Source organism: Lampetra planeri, chromosome 11 (assembly GCF_965212315.1).
Source record: "Lampetra planeri chromosome 11, kcLamPlan1.2.h2, whole genome shotgun sequence".
Classification (NCBI taxonomy): domain Eukaryota; kingdom Metazoa; phylum Chordata; class Hyperoartia; order Petromyzontiformes; family Petromyzontidae; genus Lampetra; species Lampetra planeri.
The window spans coordinates 12005123-12022854 of record NC_136117.1 but is presented as its reverse complement, the minus strand read 5'-3'; the positions used below and the strand labels follow the sequence as shown (position 1 = coordinate 12022854).

At 49.4% G+C, this 17732-nt stretch overlaps 1 protein-coding gene across 1 annotated transcript in view; it reads right to left on the bottom strand.

The window, feature by feature from the left end:
• The window catches only part of LOC144721324 (MAP kinase-activated protein kinase 2-like), a 38826-nt gene extending 25357 nt beyond the window's left edge, over window positions 1-13469 (bottom strand). Inside the window, exon 1 of the mRNA XM_078598860.1 lies at window positions 12803-13469. Coding sequence (XP_078454986.1) covers window positions 12803-12982 — 180 coding nt within the window. The 5' untranslated portion in view covers window positions 12983-13469. The remainder of the gene's footprint in view (window positions 1-12802) is intronic.
• Between the last annotated feature and the right edge of the window lie 4263 nt (window positions 13470-17732).

Sequence of the window (17732 nt, the reverse complement as noted above, 5' to 3'; positions counted from 1 at the left end):
CTGAGGCCGCACGCAAACTATAAGTGTGTCGCCGTGGGGTCCGCTTAGACGAAATGTATCCAATGCTACCCCACGCAAACACGAAAACAAACAAAGACACAGATCCCCCATATAGCCGTAATAGACTGTTGGGGCAAGTGCTGTTAGCGGAGTGCCAGCACGGCACACGAGGGGGAGGGGGGTGACCAGCACCACGCCCGGCCGCCTTTGTCTCCCCAGTGGCGATGTTTACACACACCATGTTGTAATTTGAGGCTGAGTCGACCTAGGGGAGGCCCAGGACTGGTTCAGATAATCGTCACTGGTGTTGGCCGTGAGCGGGAGTCGAACCCGTGTCGTCGGGTTCATAGCGCAGCGCGCTGACCGCTCCCCACACACAGGTACACACACAGGTACACACACACAGGTACACACACACAAAGGTACACACACAGACACGCGGTTTTCACACGGCATGCCCGCATAGGATCGCACACGCACACCGTTCAAAACACACGTACACATGGATATAAACTCCCACAACAACAACACGCGCGTACAGACACAACCACACACACAATGCCATATTGTTCGTGAGCTGGAATTGAACTCGGGTGGCCGGGTTTGTAGCGCAGTGCGCTAACCACTGCGTCACTGCTCCCCAAACGCGCACACACATACACACATGCGCAGTGACGCACGCGATTAAATAGGGCACTGCAGCCGCGCTAGTGAAACCCGAGGGCATGAGCTGTCACGATTCGTGAGCGTGGTTCACTAAAGGTGCAACATTGCATCGGTTCGTCTCGTTTCTAAAGCTCACTATACACGACATCGAAGTGCGTGTGCAAGAATCGATGTTTCTCAACTCGTATATGCCATCCGTAATGGGCCCCGCTACATTTCATCGCAACAAGTTCAGAAAAAAAAATGTAATTCTTGAAATGAATGCAGACCCTGAATCGAGACAATTCATCTAATTCTCAAGTAAGGTGAAGTGTCATACCTCTGCCGTACCGGAGCCGAAAGCGGCACTTTAAGGACTGGCTTCGTTATGGTATTTATTAAGGACCATCACCGTCTCGTATTCACATGCATTGCGGCTCTTGAAATAGTTTTTTTTTACCGAATTAAAAAAATTGGCTCTTCTTGTTATTTTGCTTACCGAACCCTTGGTCATGATCTACTCACTTCTGGTTGACACCTCCAATGGTCCTAAAATGAAATCTCATTCAGCATCAAAGCACATCATGCCTCTTTGGAAATGCACAAAATGTACAGGGTGCTTAAAAAAATGTTGCACTTATATGGGACTATGGTGTTTAATGGTAAAATAACGGATACACTGTCACATGATAACAAATGAATGTTAATAGCTTCAGAAAGTCAAAGTCTCCACTTGTTCGCCATCATTGTCAACACACGCCTGGAATCTTCTCCAGGTGGTCTCCAGAGCCCGGAGGCACATTTCTCGTGGTATTGTTGCAAATTCTCAGAAGTGTTAAACATTTTTTTAAGCACCCTGTATTAAATCCCAGGAGGTAAAACCCCTCCTCCGCCTCCTTGCATTAAATGTAACAGACCGTTGATTGCGGAGGAGAGCACAGTCCAGGCAAGATGAACACGTTGCCAAAACGGCTGAAACGAATCCTCTCGGCCACTTTCCCCACTGTCGGTTATGGAATCGGTCAAGTATTCCAGGGAGTACATCCACTGCGGCGAAGGAATATGAGATCGGCCCGTGTGCAGGAGCAAGACCAGGGGTCAGCAACCTGCGGCTTCGGAGCCGCGTTCGGCTCTTGGAATTCCAAAAAAAAAATTGGCTCTTCTTGTTATTTTAGTTGCCGACATCTGACCATGGAAGTCGAGTTCACCGTGGAAGTCCAGTTCACCATGGAGGTCCAGTTTACCATGGGCAAGGGTCGGCAACCCGCATGTAACTCATTCAGGACCACTTCCTGATGTTATTTATGAAGAACAGTCTCGTATTCACATGCATTGCAGCTCTTGAAATATTGTTTTTTTACGAATTCGAAACAAATAGCTCTTCGTGTTGTTTTCAGCTAGATGGAGACTACACTGCCTAGGTTTTCACGATTGTGCCGGGCGGCTATCCAATTTGTTATCAGGTTGTACCACGTGTTGTTCAGCATGATGTCTGGTGTCTCGCTCCACGTGCAGAGAGCCCCTTCAGGAATTGGGGGTAGCTGCTTAAGTTAACATCTCTCTTAATTGATAATTTATTCATAATGGGAGCTAAGGGAACAAAGTTGTTTTGCGCAACTGAACCCTAACATTCTCCAGCAAACTAGCTCGACTGGGTTGTTACATCCCACAACCGCGAGAGACAATGGCTGGGGGAGGTCTTCGTCCAGCAGTTGTTTGAACATGGCTAATGATGGAGGCACGTTTTCACCAATAATCAGACAAAAACAGGAACGAACAGTCATCAACGACCACACTCAAGCGACGTTTGGGAGGGGGTGGTAACCACTCAAGAAACTCCAATCTCTCCACAAGCGATGTTAAGCAAACTCCAGCAACGGCAAACGAAACAAAACACTCGACACTCGGCTTCAACGCGTGACTAATTTCCGCACGTCACCTCGTCCCCCGTTCCTGTACTTGCCTACAAGTAGTGTGCATTGGGATACCACACACAATTGGTCCGGTAATTTAATTACATCTTCTTGGTTCTTTCCGTAAAGTCACGTAGAAGGGAAATAATAAAATAATAAAAATAAAACATACTAAAATACAATTCCCTTCTACGTGACTTTACCGAAAGAACCAAGAAGATGAATCCCTGCAGTCACGAAAGCTTTAAATCGAAATTTAATTACAGTTGTCATGTTTATGCCACATTCAGGAATGAGAAGAAATAAAAATGGCCAAATCAACCTGGGCATGCCCAATGTCAACAGGCCTCAGAAGGCAAGGTTTGATCCAGAATAAGCGGTTTTTTGGGGGGTTAGATCGCTAAATATAAATGCGTCTCGACTTAAAGCTTTCGTGACTGCAGGGATTAATATTCTTTGGGTCTTTCGGTAAAGTCAGGTAGACAGGTTCAAATAAAATAACAAAATAACAAAAAACTACGTTTCGATCGCAACACAAGCGGTCGTCATCAGGAAAAGGGGGGTTTAGCTTCTAAAGACAAACTGCTTATAAAGGTTTGAAATGGGCGTAGCCCAAATGTCAGCAGCCAATGCAAGTGGTGGGCAGCGACCGCGGCAGTGGTGGGCTTTCCACCAATCAAAGGGCTGTCTTTAGAATATTTTCTTTGAACCCATCTACGTGACTTTACCGAAAGACCCAAAGAATGTGTCGTTAAAGCCGCCACCACCCGACACAACCCATTAGAGTAAGGTTTTCACGTAAACAAAACGTGCCAATCGGCTAATACTTCAGCACACCGGTGTGTTGGAGAGTAAACCCACGACACTTACAATTCGAGTACAACGATTCGCTGGTGATTAACCAGCTTCATCAACGTGTTATACCAGCAGGTATGAGCCTGGTTAGTACTTGTAAGGGAGACTGCCGGGGAATACCATGCGAGGTATGCTTAGGCTGTAAGGTGGCTACGGAATTCACAGTGCAGCAAGGGATTGAATATAGCTGTGTGGAGCTTTGATCGTTATCCCTTTCATGTGTTTACGTTTTCTGTGGGTACTCGCGTGTTCTCGCACACACCAGGCACTCATGAATGGATCTGGCAAAAAAAAAACATTTTGAAGCAGGGTCCTCCAGGAGAAAAATGATAATCTTGAGACTCAGTGAGGCGCTCCTGAGTAAACAGTGGGTATGATTTCGATGTCACTATTACTATTCTAGGTGTGGAGCAGTGGCACATCGGTTCATGGACTGTGCTATGAACCCAGCGACCTAGGCTGGATAATCACCCAGCCACAACAATAATAGCCAACAATCTGCCTGAATGAATTGGACCAGCAGTTGTGTTTGGATTGGTAGAATTGCCGACCATCTTTGCAGTGTTCGCACCTTAAGAGCTGTACGGCAATCAGCTATTTCTTCAGCTGTCACACACAACACATTGTAAATCAGGGCAAGAGGAATCGCTTGTGAACTGTTTGCAAATCCTGTGTCACTTGTGGTCCTCAATTGTGGTCCCCACGTGGCCAAAATAACTCAACTGGGCAATAGGTCCTACTGGCAAGAAAGGCCAATGCTTTAACGGATTAGAGTGAAATAGAAAAAAAGTATCATAACAATTTACAGCCCTTTGTCAATCCCCTGCTGGATGAAGGCCTTCCCCATGCCGTATTTGTCACGAGTTGTTTGAACATACTTCACCACGTAGATCAGTGCGGGTTGTTCAAGACGGACACCCAGCAAGGGATCGGTACAACTCACCACTGTTCGTAGCCGTGGTTGAGAAACGAACTCGGGCTGGCGGATTCATAACGCAATGCACTAACCACTGTGCGCGCTGGGCCCCAACACCACTGTGCCACCACTCCAAAAGGCTGAAATAGAATTCCGTATAATAGAATGTTCATTTTTAAAAGTCCTTTTTTCTTGGAAGACAATTTGCCTCTGTTAAACACACTTTCATGGAGGACACAGTGCAGACAGTTGCTATGTTACAGTTTCGCAAGAGCAAACACAACCATTAAGCAATGCATTGAAACAGGCACACAACCAGAGCACTGGAGGGTTGTTTTATGGTGGAGCCAAAGTGGGCCAGCCACCAGTAACAGCGAGTTTCTTCTTGTGGCAGACATACGAACCAGCCGCTTAAAGGCAAGGGTTGGTGGATCACGCGTATATTTGTGAAACTCCCAAATCAGCTGGACTACGAGGTGGCGGGGAGATGGCAGTACAGCAAGTAGGTTCAATAACCCATCTGTGCGGAGTTTTCAGTGGTATTCCCTTGATCCCCTTGTACGCATGGTGGGCTTTCTCTGGGTACTCTGGTTTCCACTCGCATGAAAAGCCCTCCTTTAAATGGAACTGTCAAAACATCCCAATGCATACTGAAAAAGTCTTAAGACTTAATGAGGCTTTCCTAGTTAACAAATTACATTATTTGTATAAAAAAGATGCATCAATTATTACAATCACAACAAGCATCATCAAGTCATGCACGTGACAATTATTTTTTTCTGATTTGTATACATGTATATGTCATTCATCAAATTACCCTTGCACTGTTACATGAATCGCAGTGGAAAAAAAAATGTTTGATTCCTGAATCGAACTGTGACACCGAACGTGAAAATTTATCAAATCACCAAGGTGGTCAAATATTACAGGATTACAATTTATTGGGGCAATTAATTTAATCCAACCAATGCTAGCACTACTTTCTATATTTGAAAAGTCCATTCATTTAGTCACTATTCCTACAGTGTTTACAATATATTTAAGTATTTCTTTTTTGAAAGTAACATTGTTACATTTGTGCTTCCATGTCCAAGCTGAGATTGTGCCACACTGGTCCACTTCCTCCGCATAGCTTCTCTTTTGGGGGGTCTATCTGTATGGCGGAAAAATATAAATTCAAAGCATGTGCATGACACTCAAGTGACAAAACAAACATCTCACCCTGATCGTAAGGTGTGGTAAGGTTCACAATGTACCTCGCCTGGTATACAGGAGGTCGGAGGTTCGATCCAGGCCGTGACACCTGTATATTTTCAGTTTGCATGTCTCTCTCCCCGTGGTTGTGTGGATTTTTCTTCGTGTCCGCCGGTTTTTCCCTTCCACATTTAGAAACATGCATTCAGTGTATTTGCCTGCTAAACATTTCCACATGCTAAACCGCTTCGTTGAGCTATCATTTGTGGCCAGATCGCTTCTGAAAAAGAGCTACATAGCCGTGGGCCTTACCTGGTATTTTAGTTTTAACTCGAGGACAAAAATTACTGCGTTCATCTCAGGTTCTCTTATTCATAATAGGTAGCCGCTGGTGGATTTGTGTTAGAAGAGTTTGGGCCTACGACACAGGCCTCGTTGTAACCAGAGCCACATAACCCTTTTCCACTGGCACATCCAAGCTAAGGTAGCACGGGACCCTTGGGGTACTAGCGGGTTTTCCAATGACTCTGGTATTTGCAAATCCGAGCCAGAAACAAACCGTGATTCGTTCGTTGTGTGTGACGTCAGTGGCACAGTTTGGCTTTTGCAGTGGAAAAACCCTGGTGCCTCCTGACCTGTGCTGGGTTGGCTTGGCACACGCCTAGTGGTGCGGTCCAGTTGTAGCACAAAGCCATTAGATTTACCCATGTTTACTGCCTTGTAACAGAACGTATAAACAATGATTATTTGTCAAATATATACATTGCTTTGTGCTCCTTAGTATGGACGACCACCACCCATTCAAGAACAGGCTACTGCGAGGCTATGTTTTTATTTTATGGCAGCAGAGGGCGGTGCAGAAAAAAAGTGCTGTACAGGACGATGGCGTCACGTCTTCACCAACCCACACTGACCAACGTGAAGTATGGTCAAATAACCTCGGCGGCCCTCGCCCCGAAAGGGTCGTACAGAGACACGTACGGCTAGCCAACGCCATGCCACGTTGTTTTTTTACAACTTCATCAATGTGTTTGCATAACACAGTCGTTTATGCCCCTCGACAAATGAGAATGCGGGGCGGATAAAAAGCCACCTTCAGACCCGCATCCGTTCCAACAACCTGGCAGTTAGACATCCTGGACTTTGCTTTCCAGATAAAATACCAGGATGTCGACAAAATAAAAGTGCCGCATACTGTAACAACACTCATTCTAATATAAGATTTTGAAATCGGGTTTTTGTTTTATTAAATCGTCGTTAACGTCCACAGTGCAATCAATCCCAAGCATCGCCACTGTTCAGTAATGCTGCATTCTCAACCCCAGTAAACATGCCAACGTTGGCAAGTGGTTGGAACGGTTGGGGCCCATCGTTGCATGTTTACTGGGAGGTGGCGTTTGGTGGTAAATTTAGCCGCTTCAAGTTACAGCTTTGTGAGTTAACAAAAAAGGGAACAGTGATTGACACATACGGAAGGGGTCATACACACCATTATAAACAGGACTAAACGGATTACCAAAGATGTGACTGATAGATAAAGCACTAACGTTCAAGTCACGACTGGAAAGTGGGGATAATAAAAAATACTTTCACGTACACTGCATTCGTCATTTTGTCCTCATGCCATAAAACTAAAGCAGTACAGACCCCTTCATCGGACACAGAGACAACTGTGACTGAGTGATTGACATAACCTCGAATGATGCTTGAAATGGGCTAGAAAGCCGATATATTTACACAACTATAGCTGTAACTACAAGCATCTGAAAATCTGAATTTCACAGCCCGGAGTCAATTGGTTTTACTCATAAGGCACGATCGGCTAAAGTTCTTAAGTGTGTCAACATCTTGTGCTGGACATTTGAAGCTGAACGAAAGTGGGTAAAATCCCACCACCAGTTACTAGTAATACACGTTTATTTTTAATTTAGAGGGTGTCTTAAGTGTAACCATAATATCTCAAGATGCTGCAAAAAAAAGGGGGCAGTGTACACTTTCTAAAGGGCGAAAACAAATCCGTGGGGTTTCTTTGTACTAGTTTTTTTTATGAATCAGGAAATACAGTGCTGTGTGTGTGTGTAAAAGAAAACCAGCCCCTACAAATACCTGTGCCTGGAGCTAAACACACGTCTCTACCCACACACCCCCCAGCACAGTTGGCCAGTTTTAAGGTTGTGACTCTTACAAAGAGAGAGGGGGGGGTAAAAAAAGAAAACGTCTTTGTAAAAGTCAACAGTGCAGCTCAGAAAGAGACGGCTTCAACAAAAAAAACTAAAAACTTCTCTGTACAAGGCACAGCTTTGTACACTGTGGTAGCAAAAAACAAAGATGAAGGTCCCCGTATAGCCTTCAACAGATTGTTGGGGCAAGTGCTGTTAGCGAGCACCTATGAAGGCCGGCACGGCACACGAGGGGGTGGGTGGCCAGCACCACGCCCGGCCACCTTTATCTCCCCAGTGGCAATGTTTACACACCGCACCAGGTACAAGTTTGAGGCCGAGTCGCCCTAGGGGAGGCCCGGAACCAGTTCAGATAATCGCCACCGGTGTTGGCCGTGAAAATCGAACCCGGGTCGCCGGGTTCGTCGCACAGCGCACTAACCGCGACACTATCGCTCCCACACACACTGTAACAAAAATGTAATTCAACTCGAGGATTAACCATCAAGTTGGGATGATAAGGGAGGGTCCGGCAGTAGTGTTGTCATTCCTCCACACTCCCCTGCAATTTACGTGACAAGGCCAGTACCAAGCCGTGGCTTAGAAATTACCTAATCACCTGGAATGCGGCTGATCGAGTGGGACTTTAGAAATTCGAGCAGGTTTCAGCCTGCTTAGTAGAGCACTTGGATAAGGGGAGACGACTTATCTGTGAATAACCACGTGTTGAGTTGTAGACTCTGGCTGCAATGGGGCCAAGGTATGACAACAGAGGGAGGTGTTGCCCTGCACCCCACCTCATATGGTGTGGCTTTCCTCCGGTTACTCCGGTTTCATCGCACATGGCCAAACACTATAACATTCAGGGCTAAATTGTATGTGTCGGGGTTTTTTTTTGGTGCGGTCATTGGTGACCAGGCTGAGACCATGAATCCGGTTTAATCACAGCTCATTCTCTTGTGACTGTATTGTTGTTCTCTAAGGGAGCCCCGTGGGTTTTTGAGAGTCTACAGGTTTCTGTGGGAACCTTTGGGTCTCTATCCAAGTCTATGGTTCTGCATCTCCGTCGGAGTCTATGGGTTTCTATGCGAGTCATTGGTGGCCAGCTCAAGACCATCAATTCACTACACTTGAGACCCCAGATTAATCACAATGTGTGTATAATTTATTTCGCACCGTTCGTAGCCAACCGTGCTATTCGGAGATGCCATGTCGATCTAAGTGTCTTAACCACAACTAAAACCTGGATTCGAATCCAGAATCTCAACAGTGCGAGTACACTGTTCTGACCTCTAACGATCCACGTGTCTTCCTCTTCAAGAAAACTCCCTCAAACTGTTATGAAGCCCCCATCCGAAAGGGGCCCGGTTTTACCATCACACCCCCTTTTTCCACTGGCCACGCCCGAGCCAAACGCGTGCAGGGCTCCCATCAGGATGGGGACGCTTTTCCACTTGCGGTTTCCCAAATATATTCTTGGGTCTTTCGGTAAAGTCACGTAGATAGGTTGAAAGAAAATTACTAAAAAATTATAAAAACTACGACGTTTCGATCGCAACACAAGCGGTCATCTTCAGAAAAAAGGTTTAACAAACAAATATATTTTCCGATGCCGAGCTGGAAACCAAGCGTGGTAACCCCTGGCCTCACAAGATATCTGGCTCGGGACCAAGTAGGGACATGGTTCGGGGCTAATTGGATAGTTGATGACGTGTGACGTCTGTTGGTGTAAACACAGCAGAGATCGCAAACGGGTTTTGATTCCTTACCCGTACCTGGCCGCACCAGGGTACGGGTACCCGTTCCCTACCCGACCCGTACCCTACCCGAAATGAGTGACAAACGGTTACTCACCAGTGACTCACGGCCTACCCGTACCCGGCCGTACCAGGGTCGCAAACGGGCACCCATACCCGTACCTGGCCGGGTACGGGTAGCCGGGTATCGGGTAGGGTACGGGTATCGGGTACCCGGTTGCGACCTCTGAAGCACACTGTGAGGGAGGCATCACCTCATCTTCTACGGTCCTCACTTCTGGACTCAATGAATGCGAACGATGTTTAAGCTTAATTCTAGATTTGAAGATTTCGTGACTGCAAGGATTCATACTGTTTGGTTTTTTCGGTAAAGGCACGTAGATGTTTAAACTGCAACGGCTTGGGTTTTGAAGTGGGAATAAAAAAAAAACTGCTTAGTCACAACCGGGCTTAGATCGGCATCAGCACGGCTCAGTTGTGCAGTGGAAAAATAGGTACAGTACTGTGTATCAGATCCAACAAGAAATGGCCTCTGTGGGAACGTGAGATTTTGATGGCGAGTGTGTTGCCCCAAACAATGTGGATCGGTGCTCCGTAATCTATGAATGTCCGGCAATAACCAAACTCCAGGCTCACTTAAACCAGGTGAGAAGTCTCTTATAAAACCATTCATCCCAATAATAAAGTTGTGCTGTAAAGTACAATGTGGAGAGTAGATCTCTAACCTAGACCTCTTTCTGCGATACTGAGAGCGAGTAGCACACCTCTACCTGTGATATGCGATTGTAATGTAACACGCGCACAGCTCAAAATAACTGAATGTATGGCCATCTTGTTATGTAGACAGAATCACAAGGTATGTAATCGTACATCTAATGGGTTGCTCAATCTGTGATATATACACACGATTACCTTGTGTATAATTTAAAAGATACACCCCCCTATGTACGGTGTATTTGTAAAGAATAATGTGTAGTGGGTACCCATAAAAGTTCATCTTGTGAGACAGACAATGTCAGTATCCCACATGTATCTGTGAAAGACTGACACGTGTCCCACGGACATATCTGTAGGCCTGAAACTGTCCCAGGCATACCTGAAGACAGACGAGACACTTATTTACGTACTCAACGTATGCGTGAGACATTGCCCAACGTAACTAACGGTGTCCTGCCACGTGTACCCGCTAAGGCCACTGAAAATTTCGATGTGTCACACGTACCCGTGAGAAACAAACATGGAGTGACCCATGCGTCTCTGTGACTGTGTCCCAGGTGTACAAGTGAAAATGTGTCCGACGTGTATCTGTGATTAACACATTTGCCTGGAAATCATCGGGTGCCACTGGTTCCCCGTAAGACAGATACGTTGACCCACGTGTAACTGAGACAGACACACTGTCCCCACGTGTACAGGTGAGATCCACACACTGCCCCACACGTACAGTATAGGAATTGGCAAAGACAAAGCATCCCTACCAGTACAGGTATTCATCAAGACACACCATCCCACGCGTACTTGAGAAAGACAGTCACGTAGAGAGACACGAGGTGTGAATAGGTGTGTGGGTGTGTTGGTGGGTAGTTGAGTAGGTGTGTGGGTGTGTGTGTAGGTGGGTGGGTAGGTGTGTGTATAGGTGTGTGTATAGGTGTGTGTATAGGTGTGTGTATAGGTGTGTGTAGGTGTGGATAGGTGTGTGTAGGTGTGGATAGGTGTGTATAGGTGTGGATAGGTGTGTGGGTGGGTATGTGGATAGGTGTGTGGGTAGGTGTGTGGGTAGGTGTGTGGGTAGGTGTGTGGGTAGGTGTGGATAGGTGTGTGGGTGTGTTGGTGGGTAGTTGAGTAGGTAGTTGGGAATTTGAATTGGTTTAGTGTAGCTTGGTATGTGGGTATGTAGAGTGATAGGGGTGCGTACGTAGTTGGTGAGGTGTACAGATAGGCGTGTTGGTAAGTGTGTGGATAGGTAGTTAGATGTGTAAGTAGGTAGTTATAGAGGTTAGTGGGTTCGTGTGTATATAAGTAGGAAGGTATGTGGATGTGTGTGTGTGTAGGTGTTGTGGGGAGCGGTGGTGTAGCGGTTCGATTCCCGCTCAGGGCCAACACCGGCGACGATTATCTGAATCGGTCCTGGGCCTCCCCTAGGTCGACTCAGCCTCAAAATGAGTACCTGGTGCGGTGTGTAAACAGCGTGACTGGGGAGACAAAGGCGGTCGGGCGTGGTGTTGGCCACCCACCCCCTCGGCCTTCATAGGTGCTCGTTAACAGCACTTGCCCCTACAGTCTGTTAAGGCTATACGGGGCATCTTTGTTTTTTGTAGGTAGGTGTATAGTTATGTTTGTGAATAAGTAGTTAGATGTGTAGGTAGGTGGGCAAGTCCACTAGTTGTATAGGTATGTGGGTAGGTAGGTGTGTGGGTAGGTAGTTGTATAGGTGTGTGAGTAGGTGTATAGGTGTGTGGGTAGGTAGGTGTGTATAGTTATGTTTGTGAATAAGTAGTTAGATGTGTAGGTAGGTGGGTAAGTCCACTATTTGTATAGGCGTGTGGGTATGTTGGTATGTATGTGGGTAGGTATGTGGGTAGGTATGTGTGTAGGTAGTTGTATAGGCGTGTGTATAGGTGTGTGTGTAGGCAGTTGTATAGGTGTGTTGGTAGGTAGTTGTCTAGGCGTGTGGGTAGGTGTGGGTAGGTGTGTGGGTAGGTGTGTGTATAGGTGTGTGTATCGATGTCTGAGTAGGTAGTTGTATAGGTGTCTGGGTAGTTGTGTGGGTAGTTGTATAGGTGTGTATAGGTGTGTGAAGGTGTGTGTATAGGTGTGTGGGTAGGTAGTTGTCTAGGCGTGTGGGTAGGTAGTTGAATAGGTAAGTGTATAGGTGTGTGGGTAGGTAGTTGTATAAGTGTGTGGGTGGGTATGTGGGTGTGTGTATAGGTGTGTGGGTAGTTGTATAGGTAGGTGTATAGGCGTGTGGGTAGTTGTGTGGGCAGGTAATTGTATAGGTTCGGGTAGGGACGTGTATAGGTGTGTGTAGGTGTGTATAGGTGTCTGGGTAGGTATGTGTATAAGTGTGTGGGTAGGTGTGTGTATAGGTTTGTGGGTAGGTGTGTGGGTGGGTATGTGGGTGTGTGTATAGGTGTGTGGGTAGTTGTATAGGTGTCTGGGTAGGTATGTGTATAAGTGTGTGGGTAGGTGTGTGTATAGGTTTGTGGGTAGTTGTATAGGTGTGTGGGTAGGTAGTTGTATAGGTGTATAGGAGTGTGTGTAAGTGTATAGGTGTGTATGTGTAAGTGTGTATAGTTGTGTGTAGGTGTATAAGTGTGTATAGGTGTGTGTAGTTGTGTGTGTTAGCTAGCAAGGCAGCTGTACCTTGAGCGCGTACTTGTCGCCGTTCTTCTTGTTGGTCACCATTAGAACCTTGCCGTTGATTCCCAGCCCCAGGACCTGGGCCGACACTTTGTAATCGTCTGTGATGGCATTCCTCTTGAACACGACAGAGGCCCTTGCTGCTGCCTGCTGCTGCTGCGACGTGTTGGGATTCGGCCACATCTCTAATATATTATCTTGTTTATCTTAAAAGTTGTTGTTGTTGTTGTGTGTGGTAAGGCGAGAAGAAAGTGAAAAAACAAACCCTGTTTAAAACTCGTACGAGCGTGTCTTTGGACACACACACGGACGAATAAATATATAAAATAAAGTTCTTACAAAGTGTCGGACTTAGCGGAGCACGGCTCCACCACTGCGCCTTCGGCTGCCCTCCCTACAGGGGCCCCGCATCGCCACCACCACCACCACCACAACAACCACCACCACAACCACCACCAACAACGTGGGCGTACAAACTCCGGTTGTTGAGACTCCCTGGGGAAGAGAGAGGAGTGTTAACTTTAGCGGCTCGTATTGTGTCCCACTCACTCGCTCGCTCGCTGGCGCACTCCGATGGGCCACTAAGTTCGGTGCTTTGCGCTCTAGAGAAAGAAGATTGTCGCCACCTTAACAAGCCACAAACACTGGGCAGGAAATTGCTTCAGCGCGTGGCGCGTCATAGCGTGACGTAATCCCCCGCACCCCTCCCCCTCCTCCCCCCTCATCCCCCACACCCCTCCCCCTTCATCCCCCCGCACCACCCCCTCCTTCCCCCCACATCCTCCCCCGCACCCCTCCCCCTCCTCCCCCCTCATCCCCCACACCCCTCCCCCTTCATCCCCCCGCACCACCCCCTCCTTCCCCCCACATCCTCCCCCGCACCCCTCCCCCTCCTCCCCCCACACCCTCCCCCGCACCCCCCCTCATGCCCCCACACCCCTCCCCCGCTTACCCCCCTCCCCTCTTAACCCCCCCCCCTTTTACCCCCCCCTCTTCTCTTCACACCCCCAAAGACAAAGAGCACCCGTGTAGCCTTAACGGACTGTTGGGACAAGTGCTGCTAGCGATGACCCGAACCAAACATCCACTCACCTGACTCTCACCACTCACCTCACCTTCACCACTCGCCTCACCCTCACCACTCACCTCACCCTCACCACTCACCACTCACCTCACTCTCACCACTCACATCACCACTCACCACTCACCTCCACCTCACCACTCACCTAACACTCATCACTCACCTCACCCTCACCACTCACCTGACCCTCACCACTCACCTCACTACTCACCACTCACCTCCACCTCACCACTCACCTAACACTCACCACTCACCTCACCCTCACCACTCACCTCACCCTCACCACTCACATCACCACTCACCTGACCCTCACCACTCACCTCACCCTAACCACTCACCTCACCCTCACCACTCACCTCACCCTCACCAATCACCTCACCCTCACCTGACCCTCACCACTCACCTCACCCTCACCACTCACCTAACCCTCACCACTCACCTCACCACTCACCACTCACCTCACCACTCACCTGACCCTCACCACTCACCTCAACCTCACCACTCACCTCACCCTCACCACTCACCTCACCCTCACCTGACCCTCACCACTCACCTCACCCTCACCACTCACCTCACCCTCACCACTCACCTCACCCTCACCACTCACCCTCACCACTCACCTCACCACTCACCTCACCCTCACCGCTCACCTCACCCTCACCACTCACCCTCACCACTCACCTGACCCTCACCACTCACCCTCACCACTCACCTCACCACTCACCTGACCCTCACGACTCACCTCACCCTCACCACTCACCTCACCCTCACCACTCACCTCACCCTCACCACTCGCCTCACCACTCACCTGACCCTCACCACCCACCTCACCCTCACCACTCACCTCACCCTCACCACTCACCTCACCCTCACCACTCGCCTCACCACTCACCTCACACCTCACCCTCACCACTCACCTGACCCTCACCACTCACCTCACCACTCACCTCACCCTCCCCACTCACCTCACCACTGACCACTCACCCTCACCAGTCACCTAACCCTCACCACTCACCTCACCACTCACCACTCACCACTCACCTCACCCTCACCACTCACCTCACCCTCACCACTCACCTCACCACTCACCTCACCCTCACCACTCACCTGACACTCACCACTCACCTCACCCTCCCCACTCACCTCACCACTCACCCTCACCTCACCCTCACCACTCACCTCACCCTCACCACTCACCTCACCACTCATCACTCACCACTCACCTCACCCTCACCTCACACTCACCACTTACCTCACCCTCACCACTCACCTCACCCTCCCCACTCACCTCACCACTGACCACTCACCCTCACCACTCACCTCACCCTCACCACTCACCTCACCCTCACCACTCACCTCACCCTCACCACTCACCTCACCTCACCCTCACCACTCACTTCACCCTCACCACTCACCTGACACTCACCACTCACCTCACCCTCCCCACTCACCTCACCACTCACCCTCACCACTCACCTCACCCTCACCACTCACCTCACCACTCATCACTCACCTCACCCTCACCTCACCCTCACCACTCACCTCACCCTCACCACTCACCTCACCCTCCCCACTCACCTCACCACTGACCACTCACCCTCACCACTCACCTCACCCTCACCACTCACCTCACCCTCACCACTCACCTCACCTCACCCTCACCACTCACCTGACACTCACCACTCACCTCACCCTCACCACTCACCTCACCCTCACCACTCACATCACCACTCACCTGACCCTCACCACTCACCTCACCCTAACCACTCACCTCACCCTCACCACTCACCTCACCCTCACCAATCACCTCACCCTCACCTGACCCTCACCACTCACCTCACCCTCACCACTCACCTAACCCTCACCACTCACCTCACCACTCACCACTCACCTCACCACTCACCTGACCCTCACCACTCACCTCAACCTCACCACTCACCTCACCCTCACCACTCACCTCACCCTCACCTGACCCTCACCACTCACCTCACCCTCACCACTCACCTCACCCTCACCACTCACCTCACCCTCACCACTCACCCTCACCACTCACCTCACCACTCACCTCACCCTCACCGCTCACCTCACCCTCACCACTCACCCTCACCACTCACCTGACCCTCACCACTCACCCTCACCACTCACCTCACCACTCACCTCACCCTCACCGCTCACCTCACCCTCACCACTCACCCTCACCACTCACCTGACCCTCACCACTCACCCTCACCACTCACCTCACCACTCACCTGACCCTCACGACTCACCTCACCCTCACCACTCACCTCACCCTCACCACTCACCTCACCCTCACCACTCGCCTCACCACTCACCTGACCCTCACCACCCACCTCACCACTCACCTCACACCTCACCCTCACCACTCACCTGACCCTCACCACTCACCTCACCACTCACCTCACCCTCCCCACTCACCTCACCACTGACCACTCACCCTCACCAGTCACCTAACCCTCACCACTCACCTCACCACTCACCACTCACCACTCACCTCACCCTCACCACTCACCTCACCCTCACCACTCACCTCACCACTCACCTCACCCTCACCACTCACCTGACACTCACCACTCACCTCACCCTCCCCACTCACCTCACCACTCACCCTCACCTCACCCTCACCACTCACCTCACCCTCACCACTCACCTCACCACTCATCACTCACCACTCACCTCACCCTCACCTCACACTCACCACTCACCTCACCCTCACCACTCACCTCACCCTCCCCACTCACCTCACCACTGACCACTCACCCTCACCACTCACCTCACCCTCACCACTCACCTCACCTCACCCTCACCACTCACTTCACCCTCACCACTCACCTGACACTCACCACTCACCTCACCCTCCCCACTCACCTCACCACTCACCCTCACCACTCACCTCACCCTCACCACTCACCTCACCACTCATCACTCACCTCACCCTCACCTTACCCTCACCACTCACCTCACCCTCACCACTCACCTCACCCTCCCCACTCACCTCACCACTGACCACTCACCCTCACCACTCACCTCACCCTCACCACTCACCTCACCCTCACCACTCACCTCACCTCACCCTCACCACTCACCTGACCCTCACCACTCACCTCACCCTCACCACTCACCTCACCTTTACTATTAAACTATTTTTATTTTACCAGATAAAACCCAAACTGGGCATTATGGCTCTTTTCTTCAGAAGCGACCGGGCTATCACTAATTATAGCTCAACGACGACGTGGATTATCGCCACGTGGAAATTTACAGCGGAGCCAATCACTCTAAACGCCGTGAAGTTCATTCTAAATGTGGAAGGGAAAAACCGGAGGACCCGGAGAACAATCCACGCGACCACGGGGAGCGGGAGAGAGACAAAGAAATTCCAAATATACACGCAGGAATCATCATCATCATCATACCAGGCGAAGCTGTTATCATCTCGTCATCGCGAGAAGTGATCACCGCTTACCTGACCCTCACCACTCACCTTGACGCTCACCACTTGAACAACCACTCACCTGACGCCTCGCCGGATAACAATCACCACTCCAAATAATATTTTACACTCGCTCATTCATCAGACACGATACGTTCACCACTCGCAATTTACATTGACATTCACTCACTCACCACCACTCACCACCGCTCACCACGCGCGCTGACCTCATACAACTCACCAGACACTCACCACCCACGCCAGCCTCGCCAGACTGAAGTAATTATTAACTATATCTGGTAGTTAATCGTGTACATTGCATTTAAAAACATTCAATGGGTCACCAAGTGAAAATCAATTCGATAAATTGTCACGAATTCTCTTCTCGATTCTATAATTAA